At 47.3% G+C, this 26,199-nt stretch overlaps 1 protein-coding gene and 1 long non-coding RNA gene across 3 annotated transcripts in view; one reads left to right on the forward strand and one right to left on the reverse strand.

The window, feature by feature from the left end:
- LOC135310915 (rapamycin-insensitive companion of mTOR-like) overlaps window positions 1-26,199 on the reverse strand; it is a 123,145-nt gene that overhangs the window by 73,980 nt on the left and 22,966 nt on the right. The window contains exon 3 of one of the 2 annotated variants that reach the window (XM_064440045.1): window positions 23,206-23,303. The exons of the other annotated variant lie outside the window; for it this stretch is intronic. Within the exon in view, the coding sequence (XP_064296115.1) occupies window positions 23,206-23,303 (98 nt within the window). The remainder of the gene's footprint in view (window positions 1-23,205; window positions 23,304-26,199) is intronic. 2 annotated transcript variants of the gene reach the window in all.
- LOC135310916 (uncharacterized) lies at window positions 10,732-13,508 on the forward strand. The gene is made up of 3 exons (XR_010370860.1): window positions 10,732-11,713; window positions 11,901-12,115; window positions 13,209-13,508. It is a non-coding gene; the product is annotated as an uncharacterized LOC135310916 (long non-coding RNA).

Raw genomic sequence — 26,199 nt, forward strand, 5'->3', positions numbered from 1 at the left:
TAAGCAACTTAAGAATATCACCCAGAAATCTGCCCCTAGGCTTGATAGTTAAGAGTGGCAGGGCATGTGGGATAGCATGGGCAAATACCTAGGGCAGTGGGCACCCCCAGTGTTTTGGAGTTTCACCCCCGAACAAGTGCAGAATCCTAAAAAACTAGTAGAATATTTGGAGAAAGTATGTTGTTATGCTGGGAACTCCAGAGAGACACAGATAACTGCAACATGCTGGGGTCTGGCCCATGCATACCGAGCCCTGCTCAACAGCATTCAATGCCCCCAGGGGGAAGAGAATGTCTCTGGATTGAAATGCAAAGTGACTGGCACTGTAGACAATCCAGCCCTGACGACAGGCACTGCAGCCACTCAAACCCCCACAACAAGTACCGGAGCTAGCTCAGAAAATAAACCCGTACCAGTATCAGTTGCACCCATACACAAGACAAAATATTGGAAGCGGACATCAACTCGTTTAGAACGGGATGATGAAGAACCAGGGCCATCGCGGGGAGAGGAGGGGGAAGTAATAAATGAAATAGAGACCACCCGATCCCTGTCCTTAAGCGAGTTGCGAGATATGCGAAAAGATTATAGCCGTCATTCAGGTGAGCACATTATCACCTGGCTGCTCCAATGCTGGGATAATGGGGCCAGTAGCCTGGAACTAGAGGGAAATGAAGCCAAACAATTGGGATCCCTTTCTGGGGAAGGGGGCGTTGACAAAGCAATAGGAAAAAAACCACAAGCCCTCAGCCTCTGGAGGCGACTCCTGTCTGGAGTGAAGGAAAGGTATCCCTTTAAAGAAGATGTTACATATCGCCCAGGAAAATGGACAACTATGGAGAAAGGCATCCAGTATCTAAGGGAATTAGCTGTGTTTGAGGTGATTTATGGTGACCTGGATGATCAACGGTCCTCCAAAGATCCAGATGAAGCCGAGTGCACACGACCCATGTGGCGGAAGTTTGTACGGAGCGCACCATCTTCGCATGCAAACTCATTGGCAGTAATGTCCTGGAAAGATGACGAGACACCAACGGTGGCTGAGGTGATAGATAAACTCCGAGATTATGACACAAATATCTCTTCCTCGCTTGTCTCTGCTGTGGAGAAACTATCCCAAGAGGTCCAGCAAGTCAAAGAAGATCTGTACTACTCCCCACCTCGACAGAGTAGTGTCTCAGCTGTTAGGAATAAGCGTCCTTTGGCTCAAAGAAGGGGATACACACCACGGGCCACCCTATGGTTCTACCTGCGTGACCACGGAGAGGACATGATGAGGTGGGATGGCAAGCTTACTTCGACCCTACAGGCACGAGTGCATGAACTGCAAGGAAGAACAGTCACTCAGGGAGGCTCTTCCAGGAAAGCTGCTGCTCCAATTTCCAGTGAGCAAGTCCCCAGACAGAGGAGTAGAAGCGCAGATTTTATTTCTAAGTGTAATAGAGGGACTCCTGATTCACATTTACAGGAAGTGAGTTGGGACTGCCATGATCAAGACTAGAGGGGCCCTGCCTCCAGCCGGGTGGAGGAAAGGGATAACCGGGCTTACTGGACTGTGTGGATCCGATGGCCTGGCACGTCCGACCCACAGGAGTATAAAGCTTAAGTGGACACCGGCGCACAGTGCACCTTAATGCCATCAAACTATAAAGAGGGAGAACCCATCAGCATTGCTGGAGTGACAGGGGGATCCCAAGAGCTAACTGTATCGGAGGCCGAAGTGAGCCTAACTGGCAATGAGTGGCAGAAGCACCCCATTGTGACTGGCCCAGAGGCTCCGTGCATCCTTGGCATAGACTACCTCAGGAAAGGGTATTTCAAGGACCCAAAAGGTTACAAGTGGGCTTTTGGTGTAGCTGCCTTGGAGACAGAGGAAACTGAACAGCTGTCTACCTTGCCTGGTCTCTCAAAGGACCCTTCTGTGGTGGGGTTGCTGAAGGTCAAAGAACAACAGGTGCCAATCGCCACCACAACAGTGCACCGGCGGCAATATCGCACCAACAGAGACTCTCTGATCCTCATCCATGAGCTCATTCACCAACTGAGGAGCCAAGGAGTCATCAGTAAGACCCACTCACCCTTTAACAGTCCCATATGGCCAGTCCGGAAGTCTAATGGAGAGTGGAGACTAACAGTAGACTATCGTGGCCTGAACGAAGTCACTCCACCGTTGAGTGCTGCTGTGCCAGACATGCTAGAACTTCAATACGAACTGGAGTCCAAGGCAGCCAAGTGGTATGCCACAATTGATATTGCTAATGCATTCTTCTCAATCCCTCTGGCAGCAGAGTGCAGGCCACAGTTTGCTTTTACTTGGAGGGGGGTCCAGTACACCTGGAATCGACTGCCCCAGGGGTGGAAACACAGTCCTACCATTTGCCATGGACTGATTCAGACTGCACTGGAACAGGGAGAAGCTCCAGAACACCTTCAGTACATTGATGACATCATTGTGTGGGGCAACACAGCAGAAGAAGTTTTTGAGAAAGGAGAGAAAATAGTCCAAATCCTTCTGAAAGCTGGTTTTGCCATAAAACAAAGTAAGGTGAAGGGACCTGCACGAGAAATCCAGTTCTTAGGAATCAAATGGCAAGATGGTCGTCGTCATATTCCAATGGATGTGATCAACAAAATAGCAGCCATGTCTCCACCAACTAGCAAAAAGGAAACACAAGCTTTCTTCGGCGTTGTGGGTTTTTGGAGAATGCATATTCCAAATTACAGTCTGATCGTAAGCCCTCTCTATCAAGTGACCCGGAAAAAGAATGATTTCAAATGGGGCCCTGAGCAACAACAGGCCTTTGAACAGATTAAACAGGAGATAGTCCATGCAGTAGCTCTTGGGCCAGTCCGGGCAGGACAAGATGTAAAAAATGTGCTCTACACTGCAGCTGGGGAGAATGGCCCTACCTGGAGCCTCTGGCAGAAAGCACCAGGGGAGACCCGGGGTCGACCCCTAGGGTTTTGGAGTTGGGGATACAGAGGGTCCGAAGCCCGCTATACTCCAACTGAAAAAGAGATATTGGCAGCATATGAAGGGGTCCGAGCTGCTTCAGAAGTGGTTGGTACTGAAGCACAGTTGCTCCTGGCACCCCGAGTGCTAGTGCTGGGCTGGATGTTCAAAGGAAACATCCCCTCTACACACCATGCAACTGATGCTACGTGGAGTAAATGGGTTGCACTGATTACCCAGCGGGCTCGAGTAGGAAACCCCAGTCGCCCAGGAATCTTGGAAGTGATTATGGACTGGCCAGAAGGCAAAGATTTTGGATTATCACCAGAGGACGAGGTGACATGTGCTGAAGAAGCCCCACTGTATAACAATCTGCCAGAAAATGAGAAGCAATACGCCCTGTACGCTGATGGGTCCTGTCGCCTTGTGGGAAAGCACCGGAGATGGAAGGCTGCTGTATGGAGTCCTACACGACAAGTAGCAGAAACTGCTGAAGGAGAAGGTGAATCGAGCCAGTTTGCAGAGGTAAAGGCCATCCAGCTGGCCTTAGACACTGCTGAACGGGAAAAGTGGCCAGTGCTCTATCTCTATACTGACTCCTGGATGGTGGCAAATGCCCTGTGGGGCTGGCTGCAGCAATGGAAGCAAAGCAACTGGCAGCGCAGAGGCAAACCCATCTGGGCTGCCACATTGTGGCAAGATATTGCTGCCCGGGTAGAGAACCTGGTTGTAAAGGTACGGCATGTGGATGCTCACGTCCCCAAGAGTTGGGCCACTGAAGAACATCGAAACAACCAGCAGGTAGATCAGGCTGCCAATATTGAAGTGGCTGAGGTGGATCTGGACTGGCAGCATAAGGGTGAACTATTTCTAGCTCGGTGGGCCCATGACACCTCAGGCCATCAAGGGAGAGATGCAACATACAGGTGGGCTCGTGATCGAGGGGTGGACTTGACCATGGATATTATTGCACAGGTTATCCACGAATGTGACACATGTGCTGCAATCAAGCAAGCGAAGCGGGTAAAGCCTCTGTGGTATGGGGGACGATGGCTGAAATATAAATATGGGGAGGCCTGGCAAATTGACTATATCACACTCCCACAGACCCGCCAAGGCAAGCGCCATGTGCTTACAATGATAGAAACAAGCACTGGCTGGCTGGAAACATATCCTGTCCCCCACACCACTGCCCGGAACACTATCCTGGGTCTTGAGAAACAAGTGCTGTGGCGACATGGCACCCCAGAGAGAATTGAGTCAGACAACGGAACTCATTTCCGAAATAGCCTCATAGACACCTGGGCCAAAGAGCATGGCATTGAGTGGGTGTATCACATCCCCTATCACGCACCAGCCTCTGGGAAAATTGAACGGTGCAATGGACTGTTAAAAACTACACTGAGAGCAATGGGGGGTGGAACATTCAAGCACTGGGATACACATTTAGCAAAAGCCACGTGGTTAGTCAACACGAGGGGATCTGCCAACCGAGCTGGCCCTGCCCAGTCAGCAATCCTACATACTGTGGAAGGGGATAGAGTCCCTGTAGTGCACACAAAAAGTATGCTGGGCAAAACAGTCTGGGTTCTTCCTGCCTCCGGCAAAGGCAAACCCATTCGTGGGATTGCTTTTGCTCGAGGACCTGGGTGCACTTGGTGGGTGATGCGGGAGGATGGAGAAATCCGATGTGTGCCTCAAGGGGATTTGATTTTGGGTGAAAACAGTCAATGAACTGAACGGCACAATGTGAACTGCTATATAATACTGTGTGTCACCTCTGTGTTGTACCAATGATATCAGAGTACGAGCCTCCCAACCCATGGAAGATCAACTATGAAACAAGCCGTGCAGCAGTGATGGAACGATGACTGACTCGGTATGCAGCAACCCAACGCCACACACCATCTCTCCCACCTGGAAAGACTGATACAACAGATGGAGCCCAGAGTCATGGACTGGGTGAACTCAATGGACATTTTTAATGGACATTGTACAGGGAAGGTCCATGAACTAAGGGAATGATGTCTGTGTATTATGTTAAAGGATGGGAAGGGGAGGGGTGGTGGTTGGTACGGTTGTATTGCATCATATGGGACCTGGGCATGGTGTAAATGGTATGGAATAAGGGGTGGAGAATGTGCTAGTTTTGGCTGAGAAGGGGTTAATTCTCCTCACTGTGGGGGTCGGCTACCTTTCCAGCTTCCCGCGCTCTGCCGCGTGGCGGGGGGGGCTGGGAGGGGCAGGGCCATGGTGGGGGCGGCTGACCCCGACTGGCCAATGGCAGGTTCATTCCATACCATGTGACACCATGACCAATATATTGGGGGGGGGGGGGCAGTTGATGCGCCAGCGCGGAGGCGGCGCGGCGTCGGGTCGGCGGGCGGCGAGCGGCTGCGGCGCGGGCAGTTTGTTCTGGCGGTTCGTTCCCCCTCTCCCCTCCCCTCCCTTTCCCCCCCTCCCCCGGGGCTTTGCGCCTCTCGTTGTTCTCCTTTACATTGCATTTCTACTGTTGTTTTCTTTTAATTTTAATTATTAAACTGTTCTTATCCCAACCCACGAGCGTTACCCTTCTGATTCTCTCTCCCATCTACTGGTGGGGGAGTGAGCGAGCGGCTGTGTGGGGCTGAGCTGCCGCTAAACCACGACATCTAGTCTTCAGTAACCACTCCTTACCAAATACAGACTGTGGACATTAGCTCCTCAATACCAACTGTTCTCCTCTATATATGTACTCCCATTGTACACACCCTCACTGATGTAGAAAGAAACTTAACCTTATCTTGAAACTCAAACATAGTCATGTAACTTGACAACAGTTATAGCTTGAGGAAAGTTTAACCACTGTGTGGATATAAATTTCTGAATGTGATGATACTAAGTGTGTGATTGTGTCTGTGCATACACGTGAAACATCTCTCAAAAAATGAACAGATAAAATTAGCTGAAAAAGTACAAGATTAGCTACTTTCAGCTATTAGTTTACTCTTATTCCAACAGGCCACCATTACTTATGCACTGGCTGTGTTAACAATTTACATACGGTAATGTGCTTACAGGATTTCCAGCTAGAAAAGAATTTAGAAGACAGACAGCAAGATCAGAATTCAAAACATTTCAGTGATTTGAAAGGAGTGCCCAAACTAGATAAGAAAAATCAATTAAATAGAGGGATCAGCATATCATATCATTCAGGGTACCACACATTAAGAGAGACAGAAAAGCTGAAAGGAGTCCAGCAGAGAAATACAAGATGTCCAGAAAACATTCATAATGTAACATACAAAAACAAATTTCAAAAGTAAAGCAAGATCTGTAAGTTACAGCAATATAGAAACTAAATGAGTTAATGTGATATCATTTCCAAAATAGGAAATTTTACCTTTGGAAATACTAATAGGACTGCATTATGTTCGAGATTAAGAGACCTTTTCTTCTACTTCACAGGTTGCTCCCAAAACTGTATAAAGAACAAAATCTTGGACGCCACATTTTAAAAGCACACAAAACTGGAAAAAGCGTAGCAGAAAAATGTACAAGGCAGCTAGAAAATACACCCATGAGGGCTGAAACATTGGGATTATTTAGTCTAGGGGAAAAAATTGTCAAAAGTAAGGTTGGATCGATATATGTTTAAAAGTGGGGGGGGGAAAGAAGTCATGGAAGCTGCTATAAAGATACTGTTCAGCTGGTCTCAGTGCTTTGGGTATTTGCTCAGTTATAAATAAATGCCTTAATATACATTTAAGGGAAAATTTTGCCCCTTTCTTCTCATTTCAACTTCAAACAACATTAAGCAGGTCAACGATTCTGGCCCAAATACAGTGATGTTTGTAGATGGCTGAATTCCTGACAAAGCCAAGTATAACTGTAATGTTTTCGACTGTAACATTTAACAATTAATATGCATAGCATTGTTATATAAGGTTGAAGGCAAACAGTACCAAAATACTAAAATCTGCTCTTGGCTACACATTGCTATGTTTTACTAAAATGGCAATGGATTATTGTATTCTGTAAATGCCTGTAATTGTGCAAAAATACATTTTACATATATTTTTTTATAAAAACTGTATATGATAGGCTGCGAGAACTGGGTTTGTTCAGCCTTGAGAAAAGGAAGCTTAGAGGGGATCTCATCACCATGTACCAGTACTTAAGGGGTAGCTACAAAGAAGATGGAAGTTCCCTTTTTACAAGGAGTCACCTGGAGACAACAAGGGGGAATGGACACAAGTTGCTCTTGGGGAGATTCCGATTGGACACGAGAGGGAAATTTTTCACAGTGAGGACAGTCAACCATTGGAATAATCTCCCCAGGGAAGTGGTTGACTTGGCCATGTTGGATACCTTCAAGATTCAGCTGGACAGGGTGCTGGGCCATCTTGTCTAGACTGTGCTCTTCCTGGAAAGGTTGGACTAGATGATCCCTGAGGTCCCTTCCAACCTATGATTCTTATATACACACAATAAATTTTATATATTTTAATATACACACACAGAGTATACTTTGCTTGTTAAAACTGCCTATAATTCAGCTCTAAAATTCACAGATTTTGTTATAATGGTAAATGAATGAGAATAGCACAGAATCTTTAAGCAGATGATTTAATATTAGAACAAGTGATACTTATGCTAGGCCAGACAATGACTAACTTACAGTGAAGGGGTTTTTTTATGTTTATTGTCAGCTATGAGTTTTTCGTGCTACTTGGATGAGTCATAGCAATAAGAGTAACAGATCAACACATCTTAGAAACAGTAGCTCAAAACAAAACCACAGGAGATCAACAGTGTACAGAAGTTGAGTGCACACCGAGACCATTCAAATTTATATTTAACAGAACAGTCACAGCAATTAATAGGTAGAAGTACAATATTACTCCATGTGTCCAAAATGTAATTATTATACTGTAATGTTGGAAATACAGTTTGAACAATCACTGGTAATATTTATGAGGAAAGTACTTAGTAGATCCTAGTCTTAAGAGAAGCCCTTACTGAAACTGCATCCTCTGTATTCAGACCCATTAACTCTTCATGTTTGTTCCACAGGTGAATGCCCCAAACAGATATTTTGTTCATATCTGCTACATATTTCATCATGAGTTTTGCCCATAGCTGTGTATAGCTATTTGGACAAATGTTACAGTTAGTCAATACTATATTCAGATTCTAATAAACTTGGGCTTTGCAAAAGACAGTCAAGGCCCTAAAATGACAACAGAAGCAGAGCAAGAAATGATGCAAGGGATAATGAATCAGAGAGACTGAATCCGTGAGAGCCTATGTAGCCCCAAAATCAATCCATATCCTAGTGAAATTTAGCAGCATGGTCAAAAGCTAACAAACATATAGAGTAGTAGAGCCTAATTAAATAATGATGGAACTAGTTTTGAGCATATTGAAAATATCATTTTCCATATCACTAATGCTATTCACTTTCTAGGGTTAAACTAAAATGAATTAACTTTCATTTTGTCCTTAAAGAAGCACCTTTTTTGAGTGAAAAATAAAAATCACTGTAACAATATCTGTGGTTTTTTTTCCTATTCATTATTTAAACATGCTTTTAGGTTTAAAAAGGTATGAAGGATCTCTCAGAACCTAACAGGGGAATAAACCTTCTATAATAAAGGATTCTAAATTAATATATCAAATCCAAAAGATTTTCCACTAGGTAAATACAATTGTACAGTTCCTTCTGGTTTTCAATAATTTATGCCTTACTACTACCCATGAGGGTCACGGAAATCCCAAAGAAATAACCATGTGTTGTGGTTTAGCCAGCAACTCAGCCCCACACAGCCGCTCGTTCACTCCCCCACCAGCAGGATGAGGGAAAGGATCAGAAGGGTAAGGTTCTTGGGTTGAGAGAAGTGGTGTTTAATAATTAAAATAAAACAATAACAACAACAGCAACAACAACATAATGGAAAGGAAAACCAGGACCTGGGAGGGGCAGTGGGGGGAAGGGGGAATGAACCACCAAAACAAACCACACATGATGCAACTGCTTACCACCCACCAACCAGATGCCACCAGTCCTCAAGCCACAACAACCCCCATCCAACAACTGCCCCCACTAATATACTGGTCATGGCGTCACATGGTATGGAATGAACATCACATTGGCCAGTCAGGGTCAGCTGTCTTGGCTATGGCCCTGCCCCTCCTGGCCTCTTGCCCACATGGCAGAGCATGGGAAGCTGGAAAGGTCCCTGGCTACTGAGTGTGCTGGTTTTGGTCCAAGAAGAGTTAACTCTCATCACTGTAGCACCTGTAGTAAAGTACCTTTCCAGCTCCCATGCTCTGCCACAGGCGGTTTGTTTTGGTGGTTCATTCCCCCTTTCCCCCACCCCAGGCTTTGTGCCTCTCATTGTTTTCCTGAAAGGCGGAAGGGGCTTTTAGTATGCAAAAACAGAAGTTAACTGTTCTGTTGTTGAAAGCTTATCCAGCTGAAAGTTAATTGTTGCGGAAAGCTTATCTAGCCTATCTAGCCGCTGTGTAAAATGATTAGCAAGGAGGCCCGGAATCCACCAGCAAAGGACAAATTCTTGATAAGGACAGAAACTTGTCTCAACAACCAGCTAAAACAGACTTCGCAGTTTGGACAAGAGTCAAGAGATAATTGAGTCTGTGCAGAAACAAAAGGTTACTAGCAGTGACGAAGAGGAGCCAGCAGCCTTCATCTTTACAACCCCTGACAACCACCAGGAGGCGGCACTGGGCAAGCTCAGTTGGGAAAGATTTATGGAAATAACTCTTTTAGGCTAATTTTAATATGAAGCGGGGAAAGGTCATGCATATGTATGGACGTGTTGGGAAATCTTATGTATATGTAATGCTTTACTGTATAAATCCAAGACAAACTATCACATGGGCGCGCACGACTTTGGTGGGACTATCCCCCATGCTGCCCAGCGCTGAATAAACATACCTACTTTACAATCTTACAGATTGTGGAGTCCACTTTCCGCACGTCAGTTTGGTGAGCCAGGCAGAGAGATCGACTGCGGAGCAGATGCCCCTAGGCGTGCCCCTAAAATTTTTCTCAGAGGAGCCTCCGCTGCCAGCCGCTCACCGCGGGAGCGGACAACAACCTCCTGAAGCCGTGGAAGAAAACGGTATGTTTTATAGGAAGGGCCTGTAAGTCGTATGCGTGGCCGGGGCAGCTGGTAAATCGCGCAGAGACGTCTGGTGTACAGCAGAGTCCCCGTAGGGGAGGGTAGCCTGTAAGGTAACGGGGGATTTGCTGACCGATAGAGCGGCCGCTAGCGATCTTGGGAGTAGACCGAGTGAGTCCGAGGCCACCGCTGCATCCTAGTGTCAGGAGCCAGGACGGACCTGCTAATGACTGGTATTTAAGAAGCAGAAGGGTAAGTGGACCTCCTCGCACTTGCGCTTGGGTTATTTCATATTTGCAGCTGCTAGAGGGATACTAGCTGGAACGATACAGTTTTGTTTGCCTGGGTAGAGTATGTTGAAAACTTGTGTGTATGTGTGTCTGAGACATAACATTGCTGTGAAGTGAGCGGGAGTCCCGATTTGCGGTTCCATAACTCTGCGAGGAGCACGGCCAGAGAGGGACAAAGCACCTGCATGGAATGTGTATAAATTTGTAAATCTTTGTTATGTACTTGGCCATTCTCCCAAGTATCAGGAGACTGGATAATCATCAGAGTGGCAGAACAAAAGAAACCCACCCACCTCCCCCACCCCCCAGGTAGCTTGGATTTGACCTTTAGAAACATTCAAAGGAGGGAGAGGGTTGAATGAGAAGGGAAACCAAGGCTTTTACTCAAATAAGACATAATTAACTCTTGCAGAGCACAAGTGACCTCAAATCCCCACACTGGGGGGGGACGGGGGGGACAACGCACACCAAAAAAAAAAAGTTTTACTTCATCCTGGGAGTTTGGGATCTGTGGGAGGGAGGCTGGGAGAAAGCTATAGAGAACTACAGAAAGCGGTCCGTGTGAAAGTTGAAACAAATAATTAGGGTAAGCAGGAAGTAGTATAAAGACAGGAAGAGAAAGTCAGAAGAATGGGTAATACCCAGGGCAGCATTTTAAAGAACAGCCCCCGGGGTGTGTATTGGCTCACTGGAAATACATCGTTGGGACTGGGGGAACAGAAAGTAGAGACATCCTTATCAGATATTGTAATCAATGGTGGCCGTTGTATAAATTAGAAGGCAAAGCTAAGTGGTCATTAAATGGATCTATAGATTATAACACTCTCTTACAGCTAATGTTGTTTTTAAGGAGAGAAGGGAAGTGGGATGAAGTGTCATATGCAGACATGTTTTTCACCCTCCAAAATCATCCGGAGTGGCAAAGGGACTGTGGGGTGGTGCCACCACAGGACCCTATGGTACTTGCACTTGAGCGAGAAAATAATAAGGGACTTAAAGGTAATCTAAGGCATTGTTGTTCAGCATGTAGCATTGGACAAAGGTGCACTGAAGTAGATAAAATTCATCAGGCACCAGAACAAGATCTAACTGATTTGTTTAAGCCTCCCCCTCGACCACAGGAAAGGGATGCAGACTCGTATGGAAACCCCACTCCCCCGGACAGTCCCATATCTTCCCGCACAAGGAAGAAAACTGCTTCTGGGACTGTCTCTACAGCCTTACAAGCCCCTCTTCAGGAGGCAGTAGGGCCTGATGGGGGAACAATGATGATCAAAGTGCCCTTTTCTACCACCAACCTAGGGGAGTGGAGAAAGGCTGTAAAAGATTATAGAAACGACCCAGTGAGTGTTACCAAACAATTTCAATTTATTGTGAGACAGCATAACCCTGACTGGAATGATATACAATTATTACTAGAATTTCTGACTGAAACAGAGAAACAATTAATTTAAAAAACGGCAGGGAATTTGGCTGAAGACTATTATAAGACTACAGGAGGGGACATTAAGGAGTATTTCCCTCTCTAAGATCCAAAGTGGGACGCGAATAGGACTGCACATATGGAAAGACTGCAGGCGTATCAGGAATGGATTTCGAAGGGAATGAAGAGGGCTATCCCCAAAACTATAAATTGGTCAGCTTTATATGCAGTTAAACAGGGTCCTTCCGAGTCCCCATCTGAATTCCTGGATCGTTTGAGGGATGTAATGTGGCGTAGCACGCTGCTGGATCCTGGGTCAGAGGTAGGAGTACAACAACTAGTCTCCCTGTTCTTGGGTCAGTCCATGGGGGATATCAGGCATAAACTCCAGAAGCTGCGCCCTACAGAAAGTAGAAATCTGGAAGTGTTGCTGAACGAAGCATGGAGAGTATTTAGTAATAGAGAGGAAAGGTATAGACAAGGACATGGGAGAGTGGTAGCAGTTATTAGAGAAGAGGAGGAAAGGCCTAGACGAGAACAACCCTGATTAGGGAAGGATCAATGTGCTTTGTGTAAAAGATTTGGTCACTGGAAAAAGGAATGTCCAAGAAATAAAGGAAAGCGACAAAGCCACCAGACAGGAAGAATTGTAGCTCATGTGAAAGAAGATTGACGGGGACCTGGGGAGTCTACCCTAGTGGATCCACTGGTTATAATGAAGCTACGGAAAAAGCAACAAGTAGAATTTTTAGTTGATACAGGGGCAATGTATTCAGTCTTAAATCAAGCCTTGATGCCCCTAGAGAATGATTTTATCTTGGTAAAAGGGACAACTGGCCAAAGTGAAAAGGCATATTTTTGTAAGCCACTTAAGTATAAATTAGGAAAACAATGGGGCATCCACCAATTTTTGTATATGCCCAATTCCCCAAAAGCACTTTTGGGAAGAGATTTGTTAGAACAATTGGGTGCAAAAATTACATTTGAAAAAGGAGAAATTACTTTGGAGGTAAAAGACCAACAGTACATCCAAATCCCAAGTCTATCCTTAATTAGTCCTCTCACAGAAGAAAAATTAGTGAAGAGATATACCCGGAAGGGCAAAGAATGCACCACCTGTTGAAGTCAGACTCAAAGGTGGCCAGCAACCGGTAAGAATTAAGCAATACCCCCTAAAGGAAGACAGAGAGGGAATCCAGCCAGTGATTGAAAAATTTTTGCAATTAGGATCATTGAAAGAGTGAGAGTCTGATTTTAACACTCCTATCTTACCTGTTCGTAAGCCTGACGGGTCATACCATGTGGTCCAGGATCTACGGGCTGTAAGATAACCGAAGACTTGTACCCCGTAGTAGCGAATCCATACACCCTGTTGACCGTATTAACACCTGAACTAACTTGGTTCACTGTTTTAGACTTGAAAGATGCTTTCTTTTACCTCCCTCTCCATGAAGCCAGCCAAAAATTATTTGCATTCGAATGGGAGAACCCCAAAAGTGGTCGTAAGACTCAGCTCACTTGGACAGTGTTGCCACAAGGATTTAAGAACAGCCCTACCATCTTTGGCAATCAGCTCGCAAAAGACCTGGAATCTTGAGAAATCCCCTCTAAAGAAGGGAAACACTTACAATACGTAGATGATATCCTGATCGCCACCAGAACAGAAGACTGTTGTATGACCTGGACAGCAAGTCTATTAAACTTCTTGGGGCTCCAAGGGTATCAGGTATCTAAGAAAAAAGCCCAAGTAATGCAGCGCAAAGTGGTTTATTTAGGGGTCCCGCAGACTCATACGGAGTCCCGCAGACATATTTAATAAAGATAATAGGGCGAGAATTAAAGAGGAGTTAGCCGAAAGGGCTATGATGGGAAAACCCCAGTACATACAGCTCTGGGGAAAGATACACCGATTACTATTGAAAGCTCAGGATGATCAGGAGACGGGGTGGCAGGCGTGGCTGTGCCTGCAGGGTGCCACAGTCAACAGTAGCCTGGAAATAGACCCAGGATCGGCAGTGGGGACGCAGACAGGGGCAAGCATCGCGGGGGATGGGGAAGAAGCGGAGAGTTCGGACGGAGTAGCCTGGCCAACTACTCAGTCTGAGGCTCCCGAAGAGGTGGATCGGGAAGCGGCGGTGTTCCCTGTTGAGCCAGCAGGACCTTTGGAATGCGCCTCTGCATACCCCTGGGACGATTTGGCACAGGCGCGGGTACTTGCGCGCAAGGAGGGGGACGTAGCGGCGGACCCAGCGGGAGTGACAGAGCAGAAGGAGGAGTATGATCAGCACCCGCAACGGCACCACCCTCTGCCTGACCCTCAAGACTGGCTCCCGGGGCAACCCTTGAGATGGGAGTCAGGCGAGGAGGAGGATTGGGGTGCCTGGAGGGGAGGTCAGGATGGGTATAGATCAACGTCGAGTAGCAGCGAATCAGAAGTTGGGGGAGAAACCGATGTCCACATGTGGGAAGATGGGGCAGATTGCCTGCAGCGCTCAAAATATAAGTCAGCAGGGACTCGGAGGACCAATCAGAAGGAGGGAAGAGAGAGATTGCCAAAAGGGGAGGTCCGAAGCGCTGCAGCTCCGGAGGGGTCCGCGGAGGACGTGCTGCGGCAGCTGCAGCAGGCTATGCGCGCACTAGGGGAAGTAACTCGGTGGCAGACAGGACTCTTAACGAAGGGGGCGCCCCAGCGACAGTCGAGTTACCTAGCTGGCGGCTGATAGCCAGAGATTGTAGCCTACATGGAGTAAGGATAGAGATGCCTGGGATATTCCCTGTCTGGATAGCTCCTGGAGGAGGGGCAGGGAGCTGCAAGCGGTAACGGAGAGTTCCCGTAGAGCATATAGCGAAGTGGGCAGGTATGAAAAAAAAAAAGCAGAACCTTGGCAAAAGATACAGCAAGGACTAGCAGAGCCATTTACAACGTTTTGTGACAGGTTGCAGAAGGCTATTATAGAATCAGAATTGCCGGCGACGGCCAAGGATGCAGTCCTTATGGATTGCCTCCAAAGTCAAGCAAATCCGCAGACACAAGACGTCCTCCAGACCCTGGCGGTAGGGGCGCCATTGGGTCAAACCACCAGGCATGTCTTGCACCAGGAGGCGTTGAATCAGCATGGCGGTGTGGGAGCGCACATCTGCCAGAACCCTGACTGTGGAAGCGAAGAAAGGGTGCTAGTGCAAGCGGCGGGGGCAGGGCCGAGATGTCATTTGTGTGGACAGCAAGGGCACTTTAAAGCTGGGTGCCTGCTAGAGGAAAGGGGAGGACATAATGGAGGAGGAGCGCACCCAGTAGGGAGATGCTGGGCGTGTGGGAAGCCAGGACACCTGGCAAGAGATTGTCGAGCCACAAAGCCGGGAAACGGCCAAAGGAGGGCGAAGCGAGGGGGATTCGCGCCTCCTGTGAGTCAAATGGCCCCCATCATGGTGCCACTGCCAGGAGCTTGGCCCACTGTAGTGGGCCAAGGGGGAGTGAACCTTCAGGCAGGGGAGCAGAACCAGCAAGACTTGCAGGTTACGGCCCCCGCGTGGCCTTGGTCATAGGCTGTAACAAGAGACCCATGGCGGTGGTGATGATTACCCCACAAGAGCCGAGTTGCCCAGCACGGATATGCTGGCTATGAAATTAGTGTTTGACAAAGGACTTTGGGACAGGCCCGCAAAGAGGCCATATGCCAAACTCAGAGACCGCAAACAGTGAAAGAATTACGGACCTTTCTGGGGGTGACCGGGTGGTGCCGACTGTGGATCTATAATTATGGACTGCTCGTTAAACCACTATATGCCTTAACCACTGAGCAGGAACACCTCAAATGGAATAGAGAGATCATACAGGCCTTTGAACTGTTAAAAAGGCCTTAATGTCGGCCCCAGCCTTAAGACTCCCAGATGTAAGTAAACCATTTTTCCTTTTCTCCCATGAGAAGCAAGGGATTGCCCTGGGAATATTAGCACAAGATCTGGGTCCATATCGACGAGCAGTTGCCTACTTCTCCAAATAACTAGACACAACTGCAAAGGGCTGGCCTGGATGCCTGCGAGCAGTTGCAGCTGTAATATTGAACATACAAGAAGCCCGAAAATTTACCCTGGGTCAGGAAACGACTGTTCTAGTGTCCCATACAGTATCCACAGTGTTGGAAGCAAAGGGTGGACACTGACTTTCGCCACAAAGATTCCTGAGATATCAGGCTATACTTGTAGAACAGGATGATGTAGAGACCATAGTTACTAACATTATCAACCCAGCTTCTTTCCTCAGTGGAAACACAGGAGAACCAGTACATCATGACTGCCTGGAGACCACTGAAGCAACATATGCAAGCCGTCCAGACCAGCCATGAAGTAATAGAGTCAGAGCCTTTACCCATGAATACCTCTGCACAGAAGGCAGAAATAAACACTGACTCACGCCTTGGAATTGGCCCAAGGCAAAGTTGCAAAAATATACAGACTTGAAATATGCCTTCGGGGTTGTGCATGCGCATGGAGCAATCTGAAAGGAAGGAGGACTATTAAACTCTCAAGGGAAAAATATCAACCATGCAGAAGAAATCTTGAGGCTGTTGGAGGCAGTGCTCCACCTGAGAAAGTGGCAATCATGCACGTTTAGGCACACCAAAAAGCGAGCTCAGAATTGGAAAAAGAAAATTAGCTGGAGGATAGAGAAGCAAAACAAGTAGCTGTCGTGGTTTAGCCGGCAGCTCAGCCCCACACAGTCGCTCGCTCACTCCCCCACCAGTAGATGGGGGAGAGAATCAGAAGGGTAACACTTGTGGGTTGGGATAAGAACAGTTTAATAATTAGAATTAAAAGAAACAACAATAGAAATGCAATGTAAAGGAGAACAACGAGAGGCGCAAAGCCCCGGGGGAGAGGGGGAACGAACCGCCGAAACAAACAGCACGCGCTGCAGCCGCTCACCGCCCGCCGACCCGACGCCGCGCCACTCCCAAGCTGCAACCTGCCCCCCCTCCATATACTGGTCATGGTGTCACATGGTATGGAATGAACCTGCCATTGGCCAGTCGGGGTCAGCCGTCCCCACCATGGCCCTGCCCCTCCCAGCCCCCCCCCACCCCGCCACGCGGCAGAGCACGGGAAGCTGGAAAGGTAGTCGACCCCCACAGTGAGGAGATTTAACCCCTTCTCAGCCAAAACCGGCACAGTAAGAATGGAAGGGGCTCTGGTCCCTGATGGACGAATTTCTCTAGAAGGTAAGCCAAAATATACCAAGGAGGATCAGAAGCTTATCACAGATTTGGAAGGGTTGTATAACAAAGAAGGGTAGGCCCACACCCCACAGGGAAAATGAATCATTCCCTCCAGTCTAATATGGCATTTAGTAAGAGAGAAACATAGAAAAAGGCATTGGGGGACAGAAGATCTGTATAAATATTTAATTAGAGAAATTGTGGCCAGAAATTTATACACTACAGTGAGACAAGTGACAGCAGTGCAATCTTTGCCTCCAGACTAATCCTAAGAATAACCCCAGGCCAGAAATGGGCCAAATTGATAAAGGCAATGGGCCTGGACAACAATGGCAGATTGTTTTTACAGAACTCCCAAGAAGAGGGGGGAATCGATATTTACTGGTATTAACTGATACCTTTTCAGGTTGGCCAGAAGCATTTCCGACCAGAACAGCCAAGGCTTGGGAAGTAACTAAAATATTAGTACAAGAGGTAATACCATGTTTTGGGGTTCCAGCTACCATATCCTCTGACAGAGGACCACATTTTACCTCAAAAGCGGTACAACAAATTAGCCACCATTTGGGTATAGATTGGCAGCTTCATACCCCATATCACCCTCAATCGGGTGGCCAAGTGGAAAAATGAACCACTTAAACAGCAAATTGTGAAATTGGGACAAGAGGCAAACTTGACCTGGCCTCAGTCTCTCCCTTCAGCCCTTTTGCGCATACAAACAAGACCAAGGGCGAAGGAAGGACTGAGCCCCTTTGAAATCTTGTATGGAAGACCCTATGGAATACAGGGAGGAATATCGATACAAGCTGGGGACGAAATCATAACTTCCTATATGGTGGCATTGGGCAAACAGCTCAATCAAATCAGAAAGCATGTGGTCGGGGCTCGAGGTAGGGGTTTAGACGGACCTGTATATAATATCCAGCCTGGAGATTATGTGTAAATAAGTTCTCTTGCAGAAAAAGCTCTGGAACCACAGTGAGGACTGTTCCAGGTATTCCTCACCTCCTTTACAGCAATCAAGATCAAAGAGCAGAATGCCTGGATACATCACACTAGGGTGAAGAAAGCACCACGAAAGGTTTGGACTTCTGAAGTCCAGGGACCCTTGAAGCTCAAACTGTGGAGGCAGAATGCAGATTAAGGTTTGCGTAATCCTGATAAATCTACAGGCGATTAGCGTAGCTACCTGGCAGGAGAATTCATATGTACAACTCACACAGAACATTACTCAAATTATAAAAAAGAGCAATTGTTGGGTTTGTACCCAAATGCCAAAGCACTCTGGTCATTGAATGCCCTTGATAGGTGTCCCATTGCCATTGAATCTCTCTTGGACAAATTAAACTTAAAGGAAAAGGGGAAAAAAAAGGGGAAAAAAAACCCAGAAACACAAACGATACAACCGCTCACCACCTACTGACCGACACTGCTGGTCCCCAAGCTGCGATTGCTGCCTCCCTCCCCCGGCCAGCTCCTCCCAGTTAACATACTGGGCATGACGTTACACCTGGCAGAGCATGGGAAGCTAGAAAAGTCCTTGACTAGTATAAGCACTACCCAGCAACAGCCAAAACATCAGTGTGTTATCAACATTGTTTTCATACTAAGTCCAAAGCACAGCACTATGCCAGCTGCAGTGAACAACATTAACTCTATCCCAGCTAAAACCATGACATCAGTATAAACAAGTTCAATTCCTCAATGAATGCTACGCACCTACATGTGCTCTGAACCAAGTCAGAAAATGAAACATTTACAGATTTGTTATCGGTGCACTAGAAGATAAATGTATTTGCTATCGTAATTCTGTTCTCAGTACTCACCCTCCTGCTAACTGGATGTCATACACTACCACTGAAGTGTTGTTCAATTTTACAAGGAGTGCTTTCAACAGCCAAGAAGCATGCCTACTTCTAAGATTATGATGCATGTTTGTCCTTCTCATATCAATTAGTCCCCCAAACCTGCCCTTTAGCATTTATTTGTTCACTTGAGATTGTCTCAAAACTGTCAAGCAGCCTCCCGGTTATGTTACGCAATGATTTGTTATCATCTCATCTACAACAACAAAAATAATTTAAACCTTACTTTCCCCACAAAATTCTCCACTACTAACTTGTTTCTTGGCTACTGCTGATTGCAGGATTCATCCTGTCACAGAAACTTGGGTTTCATCTTCAGGCACGCCACCCTATCTGTGGCACTCTATCAAAAAAGCATACAACTTATCAGCTCCTTCGGGACTCGGGAGTCAAAGTGGCAATGATAATGCCATCGCATTCAATGGGGGAATAAGCCAAGCCAACCAGAGCAGTGACAGAGGTGCCTTAGCTGCCTCACAAGATGATAACCAGGAGACCAACCACCTCAAGGGTGCGCATGGCTATAGTAGGTCCTCGTATACCTCTCCAGGGAAACCTGCATATTCAAGTATGTTTCTAAAATGCCTGTACACCAGTGCACGCAGCATGGGGAATACACAGGAGGAACTAGAGGTCTGTGTACAGTCGCTTGGCCACAATCTCATTGCAGTTACAGAGACATGGTGGGGTAGCTCCCATGACTGGAATGCTGTCATGGATGGCTACAGGCTTTTCCGGAAAGACAGGCCAGCAAGGCAAGGTGGGGAAATGGCTCTTTATGTGAGGGAGCAACTGGAATGCATCGAGCTCTGCCTAGGAGTGGAGGATGATCAAGTTGAGAGCCTGTGGGTAAAAATTAAGGGCCAGCCAAATATGGGCAACACTGTTGTGGGCATTTGCTACAGGCTATCTGATCAGGAAGAAGTAGTTGATGAAGCCTTTTACAGACAGCTGGAATTAGCCTCAAAATTGCAGGGCCTGGTCCTCATGGGGGACTTCAGCCACCCTGATATTTCCTGGGAAAGCAACACAGCAAGCCACGCATGATCCAGAAGGTTCCTGCAGATCATCAAGGACTTTTTCATGCAGGTGGTGGAGAAGCCAACAAGGCAAGATGTGCTACTTGATGTTATACTAATGAACAAGGAAGGGCTGGTTGAGGATGTGAGAGTTGGGGGTAGCCTTGGCTGCAGTGACCATGAGAGGGTATAGTCCAGGATCCTGCATGGTAGAAGCAGGGAGACAAGTAGGATTACAACCCTGGACTTCAGGAGAGCCGAATTTGGCCTCTTCAAAGACCTGCTAGGAGGATTCCCATGTGCTAGGGCTCTGGAAGACAGGGGGGTCCAAGAGAGCTGGACAGTATTCAAGGACCACTTCCTCTGAGCTCAAGATCGGTGCATCCCTAGGAGGAAGAAGTCAAACAAAGGAGCAAGGAGACCTGCATGGATGACCAAAGAGCTTCTAGAGAAACTTAAATGGAAGAAGGAGGTTCACAGTATGTGGAAAAAGGGACTGGCTACTTGGGAGGAATATAGGAATGTTGTCAGGGTATCCAGAGATGCAACTAGGAAGGCCAAAGCCCACTTGGAATTAAATCTGGCAGTGCATGTCAAAGATAACAAGAAGGGCTTCTTTAAATACATCAGCAGTAAAAGGAAGACTGGGGAAACTCTGGGCCCACTGCTGAACAAGGAAGGGGCCCTGGTAACACAGGATGCAGAGAAGGCAGAGTTACCGAATGCCTTCTTTGCCTCAGTCTTCACTGCTAAGGCTGGCCCTCTGGCATCCCTGCCCCCAGAGGAGAGAGAGAAAATCTGGAGAAAAAGAGGACTTCCCCTTGGTTGAGGAGGATTGGGTCAGAGATCACCTATACAAACTGGATCCTCACAAATCCATGGGCCCTAATGGGGTGCACCTGCAAGTGCTGAAGGAGCTGGTGGATGTTCTTGCCAAGCCACTCTCCATCATCTTCGAAAGGTTGTGGATGACAGGAGAGGTGTCTGAGGACTGAAGGGTAGCCAATGTCACTCCAGTCCTCAAAAAGGGCAAGAAGGAGGACCTGGGAAACTATAGGCCAGTCAGCCTCACCTCCATCCCCGGAAAGGTGATGGAGCAGTTCATCCTGGAGGTCATCTCCAGGCATATAGAGGACGAGAAGGTTATCAGAAGTAGTCAGCATGGATTCACCAAGGGGACATCATGCTTGACCAACCTGATGGCCTTCTATTATGGCATGACTGGCTGGGTCAATGAAGGGAGAGCAGTGGATGTTGTCTATCTTGACTTCAGTAAGGCATTCGACACTGTCTCCCATAACATCCTCATAGACAAGCTAAGGAAGTGTGGGTTAGAGGAGAAGACAGTGAGGTGGATAGAGAACTGGCTCAAAAACAGAGCTCAGAGGGTTGTAATCAACAGGGCAGAGTCTGGTTGGAGGCCCATAATTAGTGGTGTTCCCCAGGGGTCTGTGCTGGATCCAGTCCTGTTCAACATATTTATCAATGACCTGGATGAAGGGATAGAGTGTAACCTCATCAAGTTCACTGATGATACCAAGCTGGGAGGAATGGCTGATATGCTGGAAGGCTACGCTGCCATCCAACGAGACCTGGACAGGCTGGAGAGCTGGGCCAAGGGGAACCTGATGAAATTCAACAAGAGCAAGCGCAAGGTCCTGCACCTGGGGAGGAACAACCCCATGCACCAGTACAGGCTGGGACTGAACTACTGGAAAGCGGCTCTGTTGAGAAGGACCTGGGAGTGCTGGTGGACAAGCAGCTGACCATGAACCAGCAATGTGCCCTTGTGGCCAAGAAGGCCAACAGTATCCTGGGATGCATTAAAAGGAGTGTGGCCAGCAGATCGAGGGAGGTTATCCTCCCCCTCTACTCTGCCCTAGTGAGACCACATTTAGAGTACTGTGTCCAGTTTTGGGCCCCCCAGTTTAAGAAGGATGTGGAACTGCTTGAACAAGTCCAGCGGAGAGCTACCAAGATGATCAGGGGACTGGAGCATCTCCCTTATGAGGAAAAGCTGAGAGACTTGGGTTTGTTCAGCCTGGAGAAGAGAAGGTTTAGGGGGGAATCTTATCAATACTTATAAATATCTGAAGGGCGGGTGTCAAGAGGATGGGAGCAGACTCCCTTCAGTGGTGCCCAATGACAGTATAAGGGGCAATGGGCACAAGTTGGAACACAGGAAGTGCCAGCTAAACATGAGAAAAAAACTTCTTTCCTGTGAGGGTGACAGCGCAGTGGAACAGACTGCCCAGGGAGGTTGTAGAGTCTCCTTCCCTGGAGACATTCAAAACCCGCCTGGACACAGTCCTGTGCACCCTGCTGTAGGTGTACCTGCTCAAGCAGGGGGTTTGGACAAGATGATCTCCAGAGGTCCCTTCCAACCCCTACCATTCTGTGATTCTGTGGTCAGTCCATCCATTTAGGTGACACACTGAAGCTCCAATGTCTCCTAGCTCATTGACTGCAATGCACTTTTCCCTTACCTTTACAAATGGAACACTGGTCCAACCACAACCATTCAGTACGCTACAACAAACACCCCTTTCATAGTTATCTGCTCGCACCCCATCAATCATCTCTGCTGCTCTCCATGTGTTCCTCTTCTAAAAAAAAAGGTACTTGCTCTCCTTCTGAAGGCCTTTCATGGTCTGTCTTCAGACTATTGTCTCTCATTCTGCAATAAGTTTTTAATTCTTGCCTCCTGTCATCTCACAACATTTTCTTCCAATGTGCCTGCAATACTTTCAGGCAAATACCTTTCACATTCCTATGATTGGGAAGCTTATAGTTGGAAAAAGCACCTCAAAAGTCAGCAATATAGACCATTTCTAGAAATCACCCCTTTAAATCTTTTTCACTATTAAACCTGCAATGAAAGTTAATAGTTGCTATTTTATTAGTGCCCAAACCACTGCATATCATGCTCATCAATACAATCCTCTCCCTCACCATACTTTGTCAGTTCAAATCCAGAGTCTGGCATTTCACATTTTTGATTCAATCCTGTGGCACAGGAACCAATCTTTAGCTCTATCTGTGCAACTTAACCCATGAACCAAGAGATAATTCAGGCTTCTAAGCACCAAAATAGTACAAAAAGTCAGCCAGTAGGACATATAGACAAACTTTAGCATAACCCTACATTCACATATTTGCTTGTCCTTATTTGCTCCTTTCTTCTCCCACAGTACATAGATTCCAAGTACCGTTCCATGATACTAAGCTGTTTCATGAATCTCCCAGCCAACACCCAACAGAGTACATATATTCTGCCCATATGATCACCTGTTCTGACACCATTTGAGCTCTTACCTTAGTAAAATTATTTAAGTGGCCTAGTTTTCTCATATTTGAAACGCCTTGTAACTTGGCCACATTTTGGAGAATCTCTCTCATATTATCACAGGGTTCTGCAAAAGAAAGCAGGTTATTAGCAGATACAGTTTAAAAAAAAAATCAAAAGTCTAAACATGCATTCAACATACAGTTTCCTAAATATAACAGGAACTCTCCTGATCTTAATTAAGGATGCAAATGATTTTCCCCTCAAGAAGCAATTTGATTTATGCCTAGAACCAAAACCAGGCATACCTGAGATCTCTAGAATAAATGCTAAAGCCTATGGGAGAGACTCCTATTTTAAAGCAGATTTCAATCAATCTCTTAGATTTACAGTTGATGAAGAAATCCATTTAGTGTCTGAAACTCCAATCCTAGCATCTCATAACTGAACAGCTTTATCCTTAATCCCCTTGTAATTTAAATACAAAAAGTAAACTTAAAGACAGAAGTAAAAAGATAGCATGTTACTGCCACACCACATGATTTCTTTTTTCCCTGACAAAGGGTCAGTGAGATTTTTGGAAGACAGGACTCTTTCTGCTCTCCATATTAATCTCTGTACAGAACCACCCTAAACTTACTAGGGAGCTGGAACTTTCCACTGACATGGGAAGTGAACTACAAGGTAAGCAGGGGGACTAGGAACTTCTTTCTTCCCAAGAGTCCACCATCCCAACAAAACAAAACACCCCAGGATTCAGACACCAGTTGATGACCTGCATTTTGTTGGGAAATGGAAAAGGACTACCAAACATGGTAGAAGAGACAATATTGCCCTGCCTTCGGGAATAAGGATAGGAGTTGTGGCAGTGGGACAAGCAGCACAGAGTGGAGCTGGACACAGAGCGCTGCACACAGAGCTACTGTAACAGAAACTGCAGTAAGCTCCATACACAGCAGTATTGTGGTAGGACAGTTTTCAAAGGGAGGTATTTGACTGCAGGATTTTTGTGCAGTTTTCGATTAGACACTGTATCATGCAATAGGCACTATCAACAGCACTGTAGTTTGAAATAAATAAAATACCAAAGCTACAATGGAGATGTGAACTGTTAAAAAGTATTACATTACAAAAAAAAAAAAAAAAAAAACAACACACAAAAAAACAGGAAATAAGAAAATTGCATTACATTGTAGGGGAATAGACAGGGATCGGCGACCGGAAGATCACGGGATGTGACGGAAAGATAGACTCCTCCCCATAGGAGTGGCAGGAACAGGAAGCGCAAGAGCTATATAAGTGTGTGACGCAGCTAAATAAACGGACATCTTGTATCCATCATATTGATGTCTGTGCATCACTGTCCCCAGGGTGGGTAGAGCCCTGTGTCCCGGAGATATGCGGCCCAAGATAAGTTCTCCCACAGAAGCGTACAGCAATGAGTGGTGACCCCGACGTGATCGTCGGGGCGGCATGGCAAGTTCGCCGGGGGGAAAAGATCGCTTCAGGCACGCAGGGGCGGGACAGGGAGCCGCACGATGGCGGGCACGCCATGGAATCAGTCGTAAAGGTACTGAAAGGATTGGGGAAGGAATAGGGAACTTCGATTTCGAAGGCGCCTACCTCAAAGCCCATCCAATGGATGATTACGCAGGGGCTCATACGGAGTCCCGCAGACATATTTAATAAAGATGATAGGGCGAGAATTAAAGAGGAGTTAGCCGAAAGGGCTATGATGGGAAAACCCCAGTACATACAGCTCTGGGGAAAGATACACCGATTACTATTGAAAGCTCAGGATGATCAGGAGACGGGGTGGCAGGCGTGGCTGTGCCTGCAGGGTGCCACAGTCAACAGTAGCCTGGAAATAGACCCAGGATCGGCAGTGGGGACGCAGACAGGGGCAAGCATCGCGGGGGATGGGGAAGAAGCGGAGAGTTCGGACGGAGTAGCCTGGCCAACTACTCAGTCTGAGGCTCCCGAAGAGGTGGATCGGGAAGCGGCGGTGTTCCCTGTTGAGCCAGCAGGACCTTTGGAATGCGCCTCTGCATACCCCTGGGACGATTTGGCACAGGCGCGGGTACTTGCGCGCAAGGAGGGGGACGTAGCGGCGGACCCAGCGGGAGTGACAGAGCAGAAGGAGGAGTATGATCAGCACCCGCAACGGCACCACCCTCTGCCTGACCCTCAAGACTGGCTCCCGGGGCAACCCTTGAGATGGGAGTCAGGCGAGGAGGAGGATTGGGGTGCCTGGAGGGGAGGTCAGGATGGGTATAGATCAACGTCGAGTAGCAGCGAATCAGAAGTTGGGGGAGAAACCGATGTCCACATGTGGGAAGATGGGGCAGATTGCCTGCAGCGCTCAAAATATAAGTCAGCAGGGACTCGGAGGACCAATCAGAAGGAGGGAAGAGAGAGATTGCCAAAAGGGGAGGTCCGAAGCGCTGCAGCTCCGGAGGGGTCCGCGGAGGACGTGCTGCGGCAGCTGCAGCAGGCTATGCGCGCACTAGGGGAAGTAACTCGGTGGCAGACAGGACTCTTAACGAAGGGGGCGCCCCAGCGACAGTCGAGTTACCTAGCTGGCGGCTGATAGCCAGAGATTGTAGCCTACATGGAGTAAGGATAGAGATGCCTGGGATATTCCCTGTCTGGATAGCTCCTGGAGGAGGGGCAGGGAGCTGCAAGCGGTAACGGAGAGTTCCCGTAGAGCATATAGCGAAGTGGGCAGGTATGAAAAAAAAAAAAGCAGAACCTTGGCAAAAGATACAGCAAGGACTAGCAGAGCCATTTACAACGTTTTGTGACAGGTTGCAGAAGGCTATTATAGAATCAGAATTGCCGGCGACGGCCAAGGATGCAGTCCTTATGGATTGCCTCCAAAGTCAAGCAAATCCGCAGACACAAGACGTCCTCCAGACCCTGGCGGTAGGGGCGCCATTGGGTCAAACCACCAGGCATGTCTTGCACCAGGAGGCGTTGAATCAGCATGGCGGTGTGGGAGCGCACATCTGCCAGAACCCTGA

This window comes from Phalacrocorax carbo, assembly GCF_963921805.1.
Source record: "Phalacrocorax carbo chromosome W unlocalized genomic scaffold, bPhaCar2.1 SUPER_W_unloc_9, whole genome shotgun sequence".
In the NCBI taxonomy this organism is placed as follows: Eukaryota; Metazoa; Chordata; class Aves; order Suliformes; family Phalacrocoracidae; genus Phalacrocorax; species Phalacrocorax carbo.